Source organism: Ambystoma mexicanum, chromosome 6p (assembly GCF_040938575.1).
Source record: "Ambystoma mexicanum isolate Mex_15411 chromosome 6p, UKY_AmexF1_1, whole genome shotgun sequence".
In the NCBI taxonomy this organism is placed as follows: domain Eukaryota; kingdom Metazoa; phylum Chordata; class Amphibia; order Caudata; family Ambystomatidae; genus Ambystoma; species Ambystoma mexicanum.
In genome coordinates this window covers 153,985,198-154,002,576 of record NC_090935.1, presented here as the reverse complement: position 1 = coordinate 154,002,576, position 17,379 = coordinate 153,985,198, and the positions used below count along the sequence as shown (strand labels likewise).

Below are 17,379 nucleotides of genomic sequence, written 5' to 3'. Positions count from 1 at the left end.
CTCGGCCAGCCTGCAATGTGTTGGCCAATTGATTGCAATGCATGATACAGCTGTAGAGCCAGCTAGAAATGGAGGCCTTCTATAGAGCCTTCCCATACCCTTCAGGTTCAAAGTAGATGAAAAGTTGAGAAGTCTTTCGAAAATCTTTAGTGCGTGCCACATAAATTTCAGGGCACACGACACTTCCAGTGAATGCAAGGACCTTTCAGTAGGCGTAGAAGGGTTTCCAAAGAAAACTGGTATTACCCATGGTTTGTTTAAATGAAAGTCAGACGGGACCTTTGGCATAAAGGACGGAGGAGTTCGTAGAACCACCTTGGATTGGTGGAAAGACAAATATGGAGGCTTAGAGGATAGAGCCTGGATTTCTGCAACACGCCTTGCCTAAGTGATCGCCACTAGGAAGACAGTCTTCCACGAGAGGAACTTCAAAGATGTCTGATGCATCGGCTCAAAATGAACACTCATCAGTTTGGGCAAGACCACATTCAACTCCCACACCAGGACAAGAGCCTTGACCGGAGGGAATGTTCTGAAGAGGTCCTTTAACTCCTTCACAAGCCACTGAGACCACAGGGAGAGCTTGCCAGGAGCCTGGGTATACTGGGATATCGTGGCTAAATGCACCTTGATGGACGCATGGGCAAGGCTAGCCTTAGCAATATTGTTATTGTTATTGTTATTTTGCACTTATATAGCGCCTTATATACCATTGGTATGGTCTGAAGGCGCTGGTAGGTTGAACGCCCTTGGGAACCGAAGTTCAGATCAGTAGAGAGAGTAGGGAGAGTCAAAAGGTGCGTGTGTGCACCGGATATGTGTGCAGCTCGTGCGGTACACAAAGTAATAGCTGATTCTTATTGGTAGGTGTGGTGGTTGAGAGATCAGGAGAATGTGTTCGTTCTGGCAGGATTTATCCGGAACGGATGTGGCTGCGTTAGGCCTGAGGAGAACGCCTGGCTGGGGGTGTGAGACCAGCAGTGTTTACATAGAATGATGTGGAGTAAGCGGTGGATGTTCGTATGGGAACAGTTATACCGAATGGTGTCATAGTATCTCTGTGTTCTAGTTGAGTGGTGATGTAAAGGAGAGAGTAAGCGTGGGGTGTGGTAAGAATGGTTATATGCTCTTTCAATGTGCAAACTTCTAAAATCACTTTCACAGAGAGGCTACCGGGCGAACTTCTAAGTATAATTTTCCATACAGAGGCTATTGGGAACGTTTCTAAATTCAGTTTATCAGCGAGGCTACTAGGCACACTTCTAAGTGTAACACTCGCGGAGGCTATTGGGTACACTTCTAAATGCAAATTTTCACAGAGCGTCTACTGGGCTACATTTCTAAGTTCAATTTTCCAGAGAGGTTATTGGGCAAACTTCTACTTGAGACTTTCCAGGGTGTCTATTGGATACACTTCTATAATCAACTTTCACGGATGCTATTGGTAGCACTTCTAAATGCAGCTTTCACAGTGTGGCTAATGGGCACACTTCTAGATGCAGCTTTCACAGAGGATATTGGGCCCATATCTAAATTCAATTTTCCACAGAGAGGCTACTGGGCGCACTATTAACTTCATTTTCCAGCGAGGCTATTGGGGATACTTCCAAATTCAGTTTTCCAGCGAGGCTATTAGGAACATTTCTAAATTCAATTTACCAGGGAGGCTATTGGGCACACCTCTAAATGTAACTCATTGCGGCTAATGGGTACACCTCTAAATTTCACAGAGGGGTTGTTGGGCACACTTCTGAAAGCAACTTTCACAGAGTGGTTATTGGGAACACTTCTAATGGAACTTTCCAGAGTGTCTATTGGGTTCATTTCTAAATGCGGCTTTCCAGAGTGTCTATTGGGCACACTACTGAATGCAATTTTCATAGAGTGGCTATTGGGCTCATTTCTAAATGCATCTTTCACAGAGGATCTTGGGCACACATCTAAATTCAATTTACCAGAGAGGCTATTGGGCACATTTCTAAGCTTGACGGAGAGGCTGTAGGGCACACTTTCTAAATGCAACTTTTACATGCTAACTTTCACAATTCCGCCAAGGAGTGGACATGCCAACTTTCACAGTTTTGGAGTGGACATGCTAACTTTCACAATTCCGTCTAGGAGTGGACATGCTAACTTTCACAGTTCTAGAGTGGACATGCTAACTTTCACAGTTCTAGAGTGGACATGCTAACTTTCACAAATTCCGTCTAGGAGTGGACATGCTAACTTTCACAGTTCTAGAGTGGACATCCTAACTTTCACAATTCCGTCTAGGAGTGGACATGCTAACTTTCACAGTTCTAGAGTGGACATGCTAACTTTCACAGTTCTAGAGTGGACATGCTAACTTTCACAGTTCTAGAGTGGACATGCTAACTTTCATAATTCCGTCTAGGAGTGGACATGCTAACTTTCACAATTCCGTCTAGGAGTGGACATGCCAACTTTCACAGTATTAGAGTGGACATGCTAACTTTCATAATTCCGTCTAGGAGTGGACATGCTAACTTGCACAGTTCTAGAGTGGACATGCTAACTTTCACAATTCCGTCTAGGAGTGGACATGCTAACTTTCACAATTCCGTATAGGAGTGGACATGCTAACTTTCACAATTCCGTCTAGAAGTGGACATGCCAACTTTCACAATTCCGTCTAGGAGTGGACATGCTAACTTTCACAATTCCGTCTAGGAGTGGACATGCTAACTTTCACAGTTCTAGAGTGGACATGCTAACTTTCACAATTCCGTCTAGGAGTGGACATGCTAACTTTCACAAATTCTGTCTAGGAGTGGACATGCTAACATTATGGCAATCTATGTTATTTGGTGGTAAGATAGAGTGGCGTGGGCTTTCTGGAGTGGAGTGATTGCTCTACTCCCCTACCCATTCCACACTCACGGTTTTGGTGGTGTCTGTTGGTTGCTGGCTTCCTTGGCGTCCCCTGCGGACACCTGCTGACACTTCCTGGAGCCGCCTCTGTTGGAGCCGCCCTTGGACATGGGGCCCTTAGCCGCTGGGGCTGCCGGGCAGAGGGCTGCCTTGGGAGGACCAGTGATGAAGGGCTCACGGCCCAATCAGAGTGGGGATGGGCGGGTTGGGAGGCGGGAGGGGAGCGGGAATCCGGAAGAGGGTGCGGGGTGGGAGAGGGATGCGCCGGGGGTCTGGGGGCCTAGTTGTCACCAATAGAGGTGTGCAGGGCCCGGATGGGCTTTCTTACCTCGCGTCGGCTGCCTGCAGTGAATGCAGGGACCGGCGCGAGGAGGGTCGCTAGACCTTTTGGGCCAGGGCTCACGGCCCAATCAGAGCGGGGATGGGCGGGTTGGGAGGCGGGAGGGGAGCGGGAATCCGGAAGAGGGTGCGGGGTGGGAGAGGGATGCGCCGGGGGTCTGGGGGCCTAGTTGCCACCAATAGAGGTGTGCAGGGCCCGGATGGGCTTTCTTACCTCGCGTCGGCTGCCTGCAGTGAATGCAGGGGCCGGCGCGAGGAGGGTCGCTAGACCCTTTGGGCCAGGGCTCACGGCCCAATCAGAGCGGGGATGGGCGGGTATCCGGAAGAGGGTGCGGGGTGGGAGAGGGATGCGACGGGGGTCTGGGGGCCTAGTTGCCACCAATAGAGGTGGGCAGGGCCCGGATGGGCTTTCTTACCTCGCGTCGGCTGCCTGCAGTGAATGCAGGGGCCGGTGCGAGGAGGGTCGCTAGACCCTTTGGGCCAGGGCTCACGGCCCAATCAGAGCAGGGATGGGCGGGTTGGGAGGCGGGAGGGGAGCGGGAATCCGGAAGAGGGTGCGGGGTGGGAGAGGGATGCGCCGGGGGTCTGGGGGCCTAGTTGCCACCAATAGAGGTGTGCAGGGCCCGGATGGGCTTTCTTACCTCGCGTCGGCTGCCTGCAGTGAATGCAGGGGCCGGCGCGAGGAGGGTCGCTAGACCCTTTGGGCCAGGGCTCACGGCCCAATCAGAGCGGGGATGGGCGGGTTGGGAGGCGGGAGGGGAGCGGGAATCCGGAAGAGGGTGCGGGGTGGGAGAGGGATGCGCCGGGGGTCTGGGGGCCTAGTTGCCACCAATAGAGGTGTGCAGGGCCCGGATGGGCTTTCTTACCTCGCGTCGGCTGCCTGCAGTGAATGCAGGGGCCGGCGCGAGGAGGGTCGCTAGACCCTTTGGGCCAGGGCTCACGGCCCAATCAGAGCGGGGATGGGCGGGTTGGGAGGCGGGAGGGGAGCGGGAATCCGGAAGAGGGTGCGGGGTGGGAGAGGGATGCGCCGCGGGTCTGGGGGCCTAGTTGCCACCAATAGAGGTGTGCAGGGCCCGGATGGGCTTTCTTACCTCGCGTCGGCTGCCTGCAGTGAATGCAGGGGCCGGCGCGAGGAGGGTCGCTAGACCCTTTGGGCCAGGGCTCACGGCCCAATCAGAGTGGGGATGGGCGGGTTGGGAGGCGGGAGGGGAGCGGGAATCCGGAAGAGGGTGCGGGGTGGGAGAGGGATGCGCCGGGGGTCTGGGGGCCTAGTTGTCACCAATAGAGGTGTGCAGGGCCCGGATGGGCTTTCTTACCTCGCGTCGGCTGCCTGCAGTGAATGCAGGGGCCGGCGCGAGGAGGGTCGCTAGACCCTTTGGGCCAGGGCTCACGGCCCAATCAGAGCGGGGATGGGCGGGTTGGGAGGCGGGAGGGGAGCGGGAATCCGGAAGAGGGTGCGGGGTGGGAGAGGGATGCGCCGGGGGTCTGGGGGCCTAGTTGCCACCAATAGAGGTGTGCAGGGCCCGGATGGGCTTTCTTACCTCGCGTCGGCTGCCTGCAGTGAATGAGTAGGTAGGTAAGGCAGAAGTTGCAGCACAGATGCACTGTAGCATGCAAGTGTAGACGAAACCCTGGTCTTCGCTAAAATCGTCTTGCATTCCAACGGCAGACCGGCTCAGGAACGCTGGGTTGTGCTGCAGGAATGCTCCTCCTCTGGATAGCAGGTTTAGCAGAGAAGGCAGCTTGATGGGCAGAACCACCGACAGGTGAAGAAGGTCCGGGTACCAGATCTCTCGGGGCCACGCCGGTGCAATGAGTATCATTTAGCAGTGGGATAATTCGAGTGTGTTGATCACACGTAAGAGCAGCGGAATTGGCAGGAAGGCGTAAAGGAACAGGCCTTCCCACAGGAATGAGAAGGCGTCCCCCAGACTCCTTGCCTGAGGATACCTGCTGGCAAACCGCTGGCACCTCCTATTGGCTGCTGTCGCAAACAGGTCGATCTGAGGCTATCCCCAGTCGCTGAAGATCTGAGAGGCTTGTGGCAGGACCGCATCTCACTGCTGAGAGAGAGTCTGCAATGGTGTTTTGAACGCCTGCCAGGAAGAACAGGACTAGAAACATCTGGTGAGCAATGCCCCAGCGCCACAGGTTCTGTGCCTCCAAAGAGGACGGGAGACCTCGTTCCGCCCTGCTTCTTGATGTAATACATGGTGGTCGGGTTGTCCGTGAAGACCCTGACCACCTTTCCCAAGAGCTAAGGCTAGAAAGACTTGAGCCTAGAAGGCTCCCCATAGTTACAGGACGGTGATCTCCTCTGCGAGCCATAGGCCTCTGGCATTGTAGTTGGCTCCAGTGAAGCGTTGGTCGTGACCATCTCCTGATGTGCTGGGGTCCTGAAGTGAGCTCCCTGCTAGATGTGAGGGCGAAAGGACTAACACTGCAGGGCTTGGTGGAAAGCTTGATTGAGGGCTATCCTGTCATTCTAGGAGCCGGAGATCTGCTTCCACCTGGTGTCCAGGAACTCCTGAAGAGGTCCCATTTGCTGACCACAATGAGGGACTAGATGGACGCACAAGGACAACATCCCCAACAGGGATTTGATGGGCTGCACTGTCAATACACTTCGACGGAGGGTAGCCTTTGGCCCTTTCCTAGGATGGCACTTTAACGCCCTCTCAGATGGGGCCGGCAGGCACGAGACTGTGTTGAGAGGTGCCCCCAGGAACAGAGCGTCTTGGGACAGCACTTTGCTGGATTTGGGATAGCTTATGGAAAATCCCAGAGATGTCAGAGTGCGGACCGTCTCTGCTGTATGATGCGCCATCTGGGAGTAAGAACGAGATCGGACCAGCCATGCTACCACTGGGGCTAGGCATTTGGTGAACACCGTCGGGCCGATTTGAGGCCGAAGGGTAATGCCTTGAACTGGTAACATCTTCTTTGGTCAACGAACGTTAGGAACTTCATATGTTTTGGGTGAATGGGGATGTGGAAATATGCATCCTGCAGATCTAGCATCACCAGGAAATCTCCCTCTTCCAGCTGGCTGAGCATGTGCTATAATGTGACCATCCGGAATGTCTAAAACATTTGTTGAGATGACGCAGGTTCAGGATGGGCCTTCACCCGCCTGACTTCTTGCGACCCAGAAAGTATCTGGAGTATACTGTGGAACACCAGAGGAACAGAGAGAAAGCTTCTATTGCCCCTTTTAGCAGCATGGCCTAAACGTCCTTGAGTTGTGCTCCGTGCTGTTCTCGTCTTATCACGGGTGGAATGCAGGGGCACGGGTCTTGGAATTCCAGAGAGTGTCCCTGCTCGATGATGTCGAGCACCCATTTGTACGTGGAGATGTTGCGCCACATGTCGACAAACTGAGATAGCCGGCCTCCCACTGGGGTGCTGAAGTGGGGGCTCTGAGACTGAGCCTGGTCAGGCTTCCTTCGGCATCTACGCCCTGGTAGACTGCAGACGACGATGCTGGTTGGCTCTCCTATAGTCCTTGGAACGGCCTCCATGCACCTCCCGGGTAGTGGAGCGAGGGAGCTGGTGGTAGGAAGGGCTGAGCGCCTTCAAAGTTTGTGAAACCTTTCCTTTCTGGGAGCGAAAGATCTGCCTCCTTTATTGCAGCGTTCCGAGAGCGTGTCGTCTGTGTGTCCGTCTTGATGGCGAGAAGTGACAGGTCCACTGCCTTGCTGAAAAGGTTATCCCCATCGAAAGGCATGTCGACCACTTTGGCTTGGACGTCCTGACTAAAGTTTGTGGCCCTGAACCAACCTTGATGGCATAGGGCGACACTGTTGCCCATCTGCCGGAAACCGGAGTCGGCAATGTCAGGCGCGACTGATCGCACGGTCGGATGCCAGTACTCCACAACCGCCCCCTCCCCCCCACCCGCTGCTCCTGAAAGATGGCTATGTGCTCTGCTTTCTTGACTGGAATTGGAAATTGAGAATGGGTCCCAACCTGTACCAGTTCTCTGTTGCAGCGCGCAAAAGATGGCTAGGGCGTTGTCAGCCGTGTCTGTAGACGCTGCAGTGGTGGTTATGCACTTTCCAGCCGGATCTGGCTACCTTTCCTCCAAGTCAGGAGGAACTGAGCAAACGGGTGATGGATTAGACAACCTCTTCCTCGCAGCAGCCCTGACCACAGAGTCCGACATCGGAGGGCCTCTCAGGCATTTAGGAGCTGTGTCCAGGACCCTATATTTCTTCTCCAGCCGCTCCTTTTTAGTAGGCGCAGGACAAGGTTTTTGCATCACCACCAGCCCGTCCTCCTAAAAGTGGGACTGAGACACAGCCTTTCTGGAAGATTCACAGTGCTGGAAAGGGAATGTCTCCCCTTTTCCTCTGTAACCAGGTTAAAAGGCTTGGCCTCCGGTGAGATCATCGCCTGGAAAGATCCCACTTTATCCCTTTATCCGGGGAGAGTGCCTAGATAGTAGATCTACATCTGGTGGCTCACCATCTGCAGGGATGTAGTCCTCAAACTCATCTGTACTTGGGCACCATCTTGGGCAACTACTAACACTGCTTCGAGGACAGGGTTGACGCTGTGGACAATCTGCGGCCTTCCGAAGACAGGGTTCCCTCCGTGCCCTGTCATCGATCCACTGCTGCGGTGCTAGTCAACGAGGAAGTGGGGAGCGTGCAAAGACTTCACCTTTTTTAGGTACCTTCCCCTTGGAAGCATCCTCAAAGAATCTCAACCTCTTTCCAGAGCGAGTACGCTCTTTGGGCCTGCTAGCCCTGGCAGAGGCATAACTGTGCACAGAGGCCTTACCTTCTTCCAGTCATGACACCAGCTGCCAATGGCAATCCTTCCTCGTCTTAGAGGAGAACGACTGGCAGATGAGGCATCCCTCCACATCGTGGCAGTAAATACACTTTTGGGGGCAGTCCTCGAAGACATTCTTCTGACTGCATCTGAAACAGGCCTTGAAGAGGCTCTTCTTCTCGACCTCCCAGAGGGCACGCGTACTAGGCCCAAAACTGGGTTTGCGGAAGGTGGGATCGAGACTGGCAACAGATCCCCGCTGCCGACAAGACACAACGGACTCGAAGAAAAACTATATAAAAATGGGCAAAATACTCAAGAAAACAAGGAGCGAAACTCGAGGACTCCCAACACGAAAACGTGTGGTAAAAATCTGAAGGAGTGGAGCTAAGGAGGATGAATGTCATTCGATGGGGCAGTATAACCCAAAATGACAGCAATAGGATATTCAAGCGATAATACAGTTTTTAGCTTAAAGCTAAACTGCTTTATTTTACAAAGGATTCCCAGCCTGACGACTGGGAATATTCACAGCATGTGAATCCATGTAAGACCCCATGCTGGAGAATGTACTCTTCTTTACGAGCACAGCAAACAAACAAAAAACGTACATTGAGCCAATGATCTGTAATACACTATTTTAAAGAAAAATAAGAAATTTAAAATTGAATGAATGCATTACTGTATAACAATCCTGATGATGTGACTCAAAGCACATACTCACACTGGAATTTCAACAATATTAAATGTGACTGAAGTGTGAAACAACAAATAAGTGGCATAATACAAGGAAGGAGCAACACATTATCCAGGGAACAACAGTTTTTTTATTTTCAGCCGACTTGACAATTTACAACGCCCCAACCCACCAAAAACAGCACGTAAGTGAAAAGAGGTCTGTGGGATTTAAAAGCATAGTCCATAAAGCAACAGCGTAAAATATTGAAAGCCCAACCCCACAGGTTCCACGAAGAAAACCATGCGCAGATCTAAATTTGGCAATACAGTCGACCCCCACAGGTACCATGGAGGAGTCAGGCAGCTGCCATAGCGATTCTGCATGTCTCCTAAATGTTGTGGCCCTCTTCTGGCTTTGCTCTGTGAAGCCCCAGGCCTCCTGGCAGGCTTCCAAGAATTAGCTGTTTCACATTGGTTGAGGGCATGATACCAGACAAGCACCCAATACAAATCCAAAGAGGCTAAGAGAAATCAGGCATACCCAATCCTGGAGACTGCTGAAGAGGTGGTAGAGCCAGTCAGCCATGATGGCAGTCCAGAAACAACCCAAAGGGCCAAGGGTTAGCAATTTGAGATTAGCACCAATACTTGATGGAGGAGATGAAAGCCCTGTATTGGAGGATAAACTAAATGGAACCCTTGTGCCCAACCATTTTTAGGAGTCAGACACCCATCAGATAACTTAAAGGCGCCAGGTCGGTGGTGCCTGGTAGGAGAACAAAAATATCAACGCAACCCAATGATTTACAAGCAGCCTAGAAGGAGGCTGACCACCACCAGCCAAGAAGGAGGTATCCCCCAGCATTTGAAACACCAGAGTTGACGGACTTACACAGAACAATATGTCCCTAGACTAGAGATCATGCCAAACTCAGAAACTTACTCCTTTGGAAGCTCAATCCTCACAATTTAGGTTTGTCCTTTACCTGAACTTTTGTTTAGACAACCCAACCATACTCTCTACCAACAGCAGTTGTAACCCCCAATAAAGAGAAACAGTTACAATCTGTCTTGAGTCGTATGTTGATCCCTAGGTTATTATGGGACATAATGAGGAAAACAAACATTTTAAAAATAAAACTACTCACATCTCCTACACAAACAGGATCAAGTGTTGGCAGTCGATAAATGGCAAGGCTGTTTGGGTTGTCACCTCCTGTAGCTAGCAACGTTTTTGATGGATTTAGTTCAATAGCATGAATACCGCAGCCCTGATGGTTTAAAATGGTAGGTTGGCGATCTTTCAAAATTGGGATCCTGGTAATTTGACCGGTCAGCACATCCACAACAAACAACTGAAAGAGAACACAAGAGGTTTACACACCATATTCGCATAACAGAATTTATCGCAAACATCCTAGACTAAATACAGAGGTATAAAAACAGAGCTTAAGAGTGAGCTATAAAAAAAAGATACATCACCCATTCAAATGTATACATCACACCAGCCTTTCTGCAGCCCTTTATCAAAGTATTTACCCCCAGAGTTAAATTATGTACATAAGCAGTGGCTATGAAATTATTCTGGGAAACACCCACTATTTAGCCTAAGCAATTTCAAGCACTTACTATTAGAGAAAAGTTATGAAAGGTTGTTGGTTTTGACCTTCGACATAGGTGGCTTTTTAATGATTTGACAACATTGGTTCTGCCTCTCCTTGACAGACCCCAGGACAGATTCTGCCAAAGCGCTGTCCAAAAAATACATAGTTAGAGAAATGTATTCCATTTCATTTATTTATTGGTTATTTGTAATGCGCCTATTAAGTGTTTCAAGGCGGATCAAGGCAAGGGGGGCAGGAGGAAGTCAAAACAACAAACATTCTTACTGGGCCTTAAGACATTCAGAATGTGCAAGAGCTAAAAGGGTAAAGGATGATAAAGGTAACACAAAACAACAAAAAAGCAATCTTACTAGGCTTTGCGGCAATGCAGAACGAGCAAGTGCTAAGACATGAAATGCAGGGGAGAGGGGAAGGAGGGTAGTGAGGGTATGGGTCATGCCTAGTTGAGGAGACAAACAACTAACAAAAAGTGATCCTACTAGGTCTTGCAGCAATGTTTATCATTTGTATGCTTCATCCCCTCTCCTAGTGAGACCCTCAGCACTTTCTGCTGGACTCTTGCTAGTTTTTCTTTCTATCCTGAATGAGGCGAGCCTTTTTCCCCTCATTCATTCTTATTTGCTCTGACTTTTAGAACTCTATTCTCTGTGTTTTATCTTTACTATGGAGTCTACTTTCCTCCATATCTCCTTAAAGGAATCTATGTTTACTTCTGCAGCACACAGCACCTTATTTGCAGTGTTGCTGGGAACCATTTGGGTTATCCTTTGAGATTCTTTCACTATCCTTAACTATTGTCATTAAGGATAGAGGGATACTTTGTATCCTTCCTAAAATGTTATACTATGAGAGATTAGCACACGCCATCTTATGTGGAGTGCTAAGGAGATACCTAGTATCTCCATTCTCTCTGCTCCTGTGACTTTTTAGTCACATAGACAACCCAATAGTTATGGTTGGTGGCAGTGGACATGTTCTACCAACTATTGTGCCATTTGTTTGCCGCAGACTGTATCACAGTCTTGGTTGCGCACGATAAGGTCACCTATATTCCAACATGGTGGCTCCTATCTTTTTTCACCATTTCTATCGTGGCTGTTCTTTGTTAGCCCTTCTTCTAACCTTGTAGGAGGGGGGAGGTCAGTGTGTGCGTTTTGCCTTTTGTGGGCACCCTTGGGTGTCCCTGCCTTGGCTCCAGTGTGTCTGGGCAGGCAATAAGTGGGAGAGGAGCTATTAATTCTCTGACCTTTGTCAGAGTGCCCAAATGGAACTGTTAGGAAAGTTTCCCATTTATGTCTAGTTTTCCCTCTAGTTGTGTACCCCCCAACTTTAAGCTGCTGTTTAAACACTATAGTCTGACTTTTACCAGTGAAGCACAGCCTTCAGCTGCACTCCACTGTGCTTTAGCTCACTTCAAGGAATAAAATAAGCGGTATCGCATCGCAATTTGTGATACAATAAAGCTGGTTTGCCTTTTAAATTTATTAATCATGTCGCAGAAACTGTGATATGATTTATGGCACCAAGCGCAGAGCTTAAAGGCACAGATTGCTGTGTCTTTAAGCTCTGCACTCGTTGCACTGACAGTGTGCAGGCAGCAGAAGAAGCTCCCGGGAAGGGCTAAATACACTATCAATGTGTGAGCCCAGCCCGAGTGCGGTGTCGAAGCCACGTGGAGAAGAGACTTTGAGATACCAGAAGGAGCACCCAACTCCACTTACAGACCCAGCTTCTATCCGAGGTAAGGAGTCATGCTGGGGGGCTTAGGAGAGGGTGGGGTCTGGGGGGGGAGGGAGGATGGGAGTTGGTGCATGCGTTCTGCAAGCCCCTTGTGTGCGGGGCTGGGGGTTAGCAAGTGGCCGCAGGCTAGGAAGAAATATTTCTCCACCCGTTTGCGTGGGAGAAATATTAATTCCAGCCACTTGCTAGTACCCAGCCCCACCATAACATGGCATGCTGGCAGATCGTCTTTCAAATATTCTTTCCTTCTCGCGATTCACGCTCTGCAAGCAGGCTATGTTATTACTGCAGGCCTGGCTGCTTAGAAAGTGGCTGGCCATAATATTTCTCCCGCCCGAATTGGAGGGAGAAATATTATTTACTGCCATTTTCTAAGCACCCAGGCCCGCACTAATAACACAGCCTGCTACAGAAGGCATTTTACATTTTCTTTCAGTCTCGTCATTAAAGATGCGACAATTTCTTTAATCACGAGACTGAAATAATATTTAAAATGCCCTCTGCAAGCAGGTTATGTTATTACTGCAGGCCTGGCTGCTTAGAAAGTGGCAGTATATAATATCTCTTGCGCCCGGATCGGCGGGAGAAATAATTACTGCCACTTTCTGAGCACCCAGTCTCCGCACTAATAACACAGACTGCTTGCAGAGGGCCCTTTACATTTTCTTTTAGTCTTGCGATTAAAAGGTACCACAAGTGCCGTAATCATGAGACAAAAAATATTTGAAATGCCCTCTATGTTAGTGGCCAAGGGAGACCAGACGTCCCCGATTTTGCCGGGACTGTCACCGTAATTGGTGCTCTGTCCCCCTTTCAGAAGATTATGTTCCCATTGGAAACTGCAGTGGTGCCGGTTTTTTGTAGTCGGTCTTTGGAGCTGGCAGGCAGGAATGCACAACCTCGCACAGAAGAAATGCTACATTTTACAAGTTAACATAGTGTTAGCTTGAACTAAATTAATTATAATATGTGTTTCTTTCAACAGTAACACTTAAACCCCTTTCTCCGCCAAACGCTACTGAAGTGTAGTGCCTTGACAGCCACTTTCAAGAGTTAGTCCTACTTTTATGTTAGTTGCCCTGTCCCTTTTTTTACTTTTTAAATGTGGTCACCCTATGGTGGCCTGATGGGCATTACAAAAACGTTCCACTACAAAGACGTTCCAAAATGGATCAGGGTGCACTGGAACCCTGGCTAACAGTCTCATGATTAAAGTGTTCGTGGCACCTTAAACATGAAACTGAAGGAATATTTAAAGGCCCTCTGCAGCACCATGCTGTTATTAGTGCGGGCCTGTGTGCTTAGAAAGTGGTTGGAAATAATTGCCATTTAAGCACCGAGGCCCTGCACTAGTAACAGCATGGTGCTCAGAAGGCCTTTAAGTATTCCCTCAGTCTCGTGACTAAGGTGCCACAAGCACTTTAATCATGAGACTGAAAGCCAGGGTTCCAGTGAAACCTGATCCATTTTGGAGCGTCTTTATAGTGGAACGTTTTTGTGCACTTGTAGTCTTATGTTCAGGGCGGTACAAATACTCCCCAAAGGTGGTTGCTTCGAGTGATTTGTATTCTTTGCAAATAAACAACCATTTTGTGGTTCTTGAAACACAAAACAAACGTGCACTAATCAGAGGTTGGAAGGTATGTGGTGGTAAGTTGCTTAAATTGGGTATCAGGTATTAATATTGCCACATATATGGTCGCTGTAAATAATATCGCTGCGAAAATGTCGTGCCGATATTATTTGGGTGACCATATATGTGGCGATAGGGGCAACAAAAAAATTTTTTTTTTTAAATGTGGCGGTTGCGGGGGTGTCCCCCGCATGTTCCATGCAATAATGTCGCTACAAAAAACAATCATTTTTCGGCGATATTTTTGTATGGCGATATTTTTGTGGCGACATTATTACATGGAACCTTAAGTTGCTGGCAAATTGTTCCTTCACTGGCAAGAACAGAAATGTCAATTATTTATTTTTAGGCAGTGTTGGTGGCTTGATGGGCATTACATTGCACAATTTGCTGCTAACTTGCCACTCAATGTTTCCCACAATGAAGTGCCTGTGTGCCATAGGTTTAGAGAAGAGATTTCTGACCTCTTGGGCACACTTATGATTTTTCTGTTGGCTTTTAGGTGTCTGGGATGGCACTCCCTCTTTAGATAATTTATTTTGATCTTTTAGATCATCTCAGTTTTTGCGGACTTGCAATAAGCCAGATCACAAATGGATGATTACATGTTAACTTGCTGGGGCCCATATGTCTCACAGATGAGACTTCGCAGCACTAGTGACAGGTAGATGCTGCCTCAGGGCCTCACTGACCTGGGCAGACCAAGAGACTGGCATCTGGGCATTTGGTTCTGCAGAATAAGATAACTAATTTCCCCAATTGTCACAAACTCCTTGTAGCTGCAGTTTTCATCTTGGCAGTTGCTTGTGACTGTTCTATACTAGCTAAATGAAACTTGCTAATAAAATGACACACGGCATTGTATCTTTATTGAGGTCTTTTTTGATGGACACTGCACTATACACCAGTGACTGCTGCATGACCCAGCTGCACCGAGCCTTGAACTGAAAAAAATTTTCAGAGCTTTTTATCAGATCTATTTATGTGGTCAATTCATGCAGTGAACCTTTACATTTTACAAACATTCATTGCACTAATGTATTACTTCAGAGGTACATATAAATGCTGTATTCTTGCTAATTGTATGTCTTGGGGTAAAACTGACTGCTGATGACATTTAAAATAGGAGTACAAATTTGCTAATTAAAAATATTTTAATGAGCTAATTCTCCTAATCAATTTTTGAAAACTAATTTATGCCTTGCACTGACATGCCCTCAAAGACAGCCGGTACTCAGAGACTTTATTTCCCTTAGTCCTTTCCAATGTCGCAACTTTTCTGCAACATGTTACAAGTACAGTACAGTGCAATTGGGTCTTCCTTTTGTTTCTAAAGGCCCTAGACTCCCTCAAAGGATTTTTTTAGGAGAAGTGCAGATATGCCTTGGACAGGGCTGGTGGCAGCTTATCTTTTCGCTTATTTTTAACCCTTTCTTGTCATGCAAACCGCGTTTACCGCGGTTGGGACAGGAAGGTGGCCTGGCTCCAAAATGGCCATGCCACGAGTTTCTTTGTCCTGTCCTTTGGCCATCTTGCCCCTTTACCTTAGCCAGGTCGAGCCGACCAGGGTCAGTCCTTATTTGGGCATGCATTCTCCCGCGAAACAACAAGCTTTTGCGGGCTTCTGCATGCCTTGTGTGTGTGCCTCCAGGATATGGGCTGGACTGTCTAGTTCCAAAACACATCCTGGGTGTCTGGTGTGCTGGGTATGACTAGGACCACTGTGGTTCGTGAATGGTCCAAGTCTGGTGAGTCTGTGAGCAGATCTCCCATTGGGTCTTCTTCATTTTGGCACAAGTGAGATTCTGGATAAGAGAAGACTCCAAACACTCACACCAGGTTGATCTCTCGAGTTCTCACTGAACCTGGGATAGGATCCAAGCACCCTGAAACTAAGAAGCTGAGTCGAGGAACCGCTGGAATTTTTGGAACCCTGAGCACGCTGTTGTCCCGATGGACCCCTATGCCTCTGATAGAACAAGAAGGTCTGCAAAGGCGCTCCAACCCATTTGAATAGTGGAGCTAACTATTCACGGCACCTTTATCTAAACCTGCAAGTAGGCATCTTCGGAGGTGTTCCTGGGCCAACCAGCTTGCGCAGGACCTTTGGTCTGAAACCGCTGCCACCGTTTCGAGGAGACCCTTGAAACTTGGTACATCGCAAGCTCTGTGCTCACGGCACTCTCACAACGAATTTAGTACACTTGGCACTCTCAGGTATGCAATAAAAATAGAGCGCCTGAACGGGAGTACACTCGGTTACCGTGTCGCCCAGCCATGGCGACGAACTTCGCAGGTGCCTTGCTGTGTTGCCCCTCTGTGCCCTGAAGCCTGCTACAGTGAAACTGGCCCGATCCATCCACCAGGGGCGGAGAAATCGCCACTGTCCCACCAGGGAAACATCGCTGTAACTTCGCTGCTGAAAGCCGCAGGCTGCACAACTGCCGCATTTGAACTTGCAACCGAAGTGGACTCGACTGCCGAAGTTTGGCCCGGAGTGCGTCGGGGGTTGGTGAGTACAAGCAAACCTTACCGGTGGCCCCTAGCGCATCCATCTATGTTTGCACACGAGTGTCCCGTGAGGGCCACTCACTTTTTCACAGGCAGCCCAAGCTATAGTCCCATTCCCAACTCCTGGAACCTGTTCTGCCCTTTTCGGAAGACCCTCCACGAATAGTGGGAACCTGTTCTGCATCACCTCACCCACCTTCCTGAGCTGCTATAACCCCTACAAGAGACCCCGTTTTCGCCCTTCTACACTGTTGCGTGCACCAGCACTTGAAAGGACTTTAGAGCGTTAGGCTCCACTCTTCGTGGGGACTGGACTGCCTCTCAGTTAGGGATTTATTGATGTGGACTTGCCTAAAGTCTATTTTCACTGCTTGCTCCCTTTCCTTTTAGGTTGTGGACCCATTCTGTGTTTTAAGCCTTCAGGCCACTTGGTATTGTTTATATGTGTTATAGTAGTGTTGTACTGGTTTGATGTATTGCCATTGATAATTACTTTGTGTTGAACTTCAAAGGCCTCGAATAAATGTACATGTATTTTTAAAATATATACACCTGACTGGGAGTGATTTGTAGTGTCCTTCACTGTGTGATCATGGAGGTCTTTCAGTCACCCTCACCTCTCCTGAGACCTAGTCTTGACCACCGCCAATGCTACCCTGATTGGTCTGGCTTGTCCCGAAGTTTACCCTGTTCCAAGAAACTAGGCTGGCCTTCAGAACCTCTGCCCACCAGGTCAGAGTTCAGAAATCCATCTTAACAGGAACCAGTTCCCACTGCGGGGGCCGACTGTCCTGATTGGGCAGCCACCCACCCCCTTTCTGAAAAATGCTGAGAGAGTTTGCAGTGGAGTGTGTGGAAAACCATATAAAAGGTGAGATTCCTGAGTTGAAAGGCAATTCGACCACTGGAATAGAAGATCCGAAGCTGAAGACGACAAGAGACGCCTGCAGACCCTTCCAGTAACAGTGGAGTGACCACTTACTGTCCTGACCCGGTTTTCAAATCGACAGAGGAGTTCCGAAGAGGACTCCTTCCCTTTGGCTGGTGGGACCAACAAGCCCTGAGACGAACTACAAATTGAGCCATCTCCCGAGGTGCTGTGCCTTTCTAGAGCTGCAGACCACGAATACCAGGAGACATCCAACCCATTTGCGGTGCAACATCTTTGCAGGAAGAATCCAT

The 17,379-nt window shown here is 49.1% G+C and overlaps 1 protein-coding gene across 1 annotated transcript in view; it reads right to left on the bottom strand.

The window, feature by feature from the left end:
* DCAF12 (DDB1 and CUL4 associated factor 12) overlaps window positions 1-17,379 on the bottom strand; it is a 402,526-nt gene that overhangs the window by 317,643 nt on the left and 67,504 nt on the right. The window contains exon 3 of the mRNA XM_069626849.1: window positions 9,837-10,043. Coding sequence (XP_069482950.1) covers window positions 9,837-10,043 — 207 coding nt within the window. The remainder of the gene's footprint in view (window positions 1-9,836; window positions 10,044-17,379) is intronic.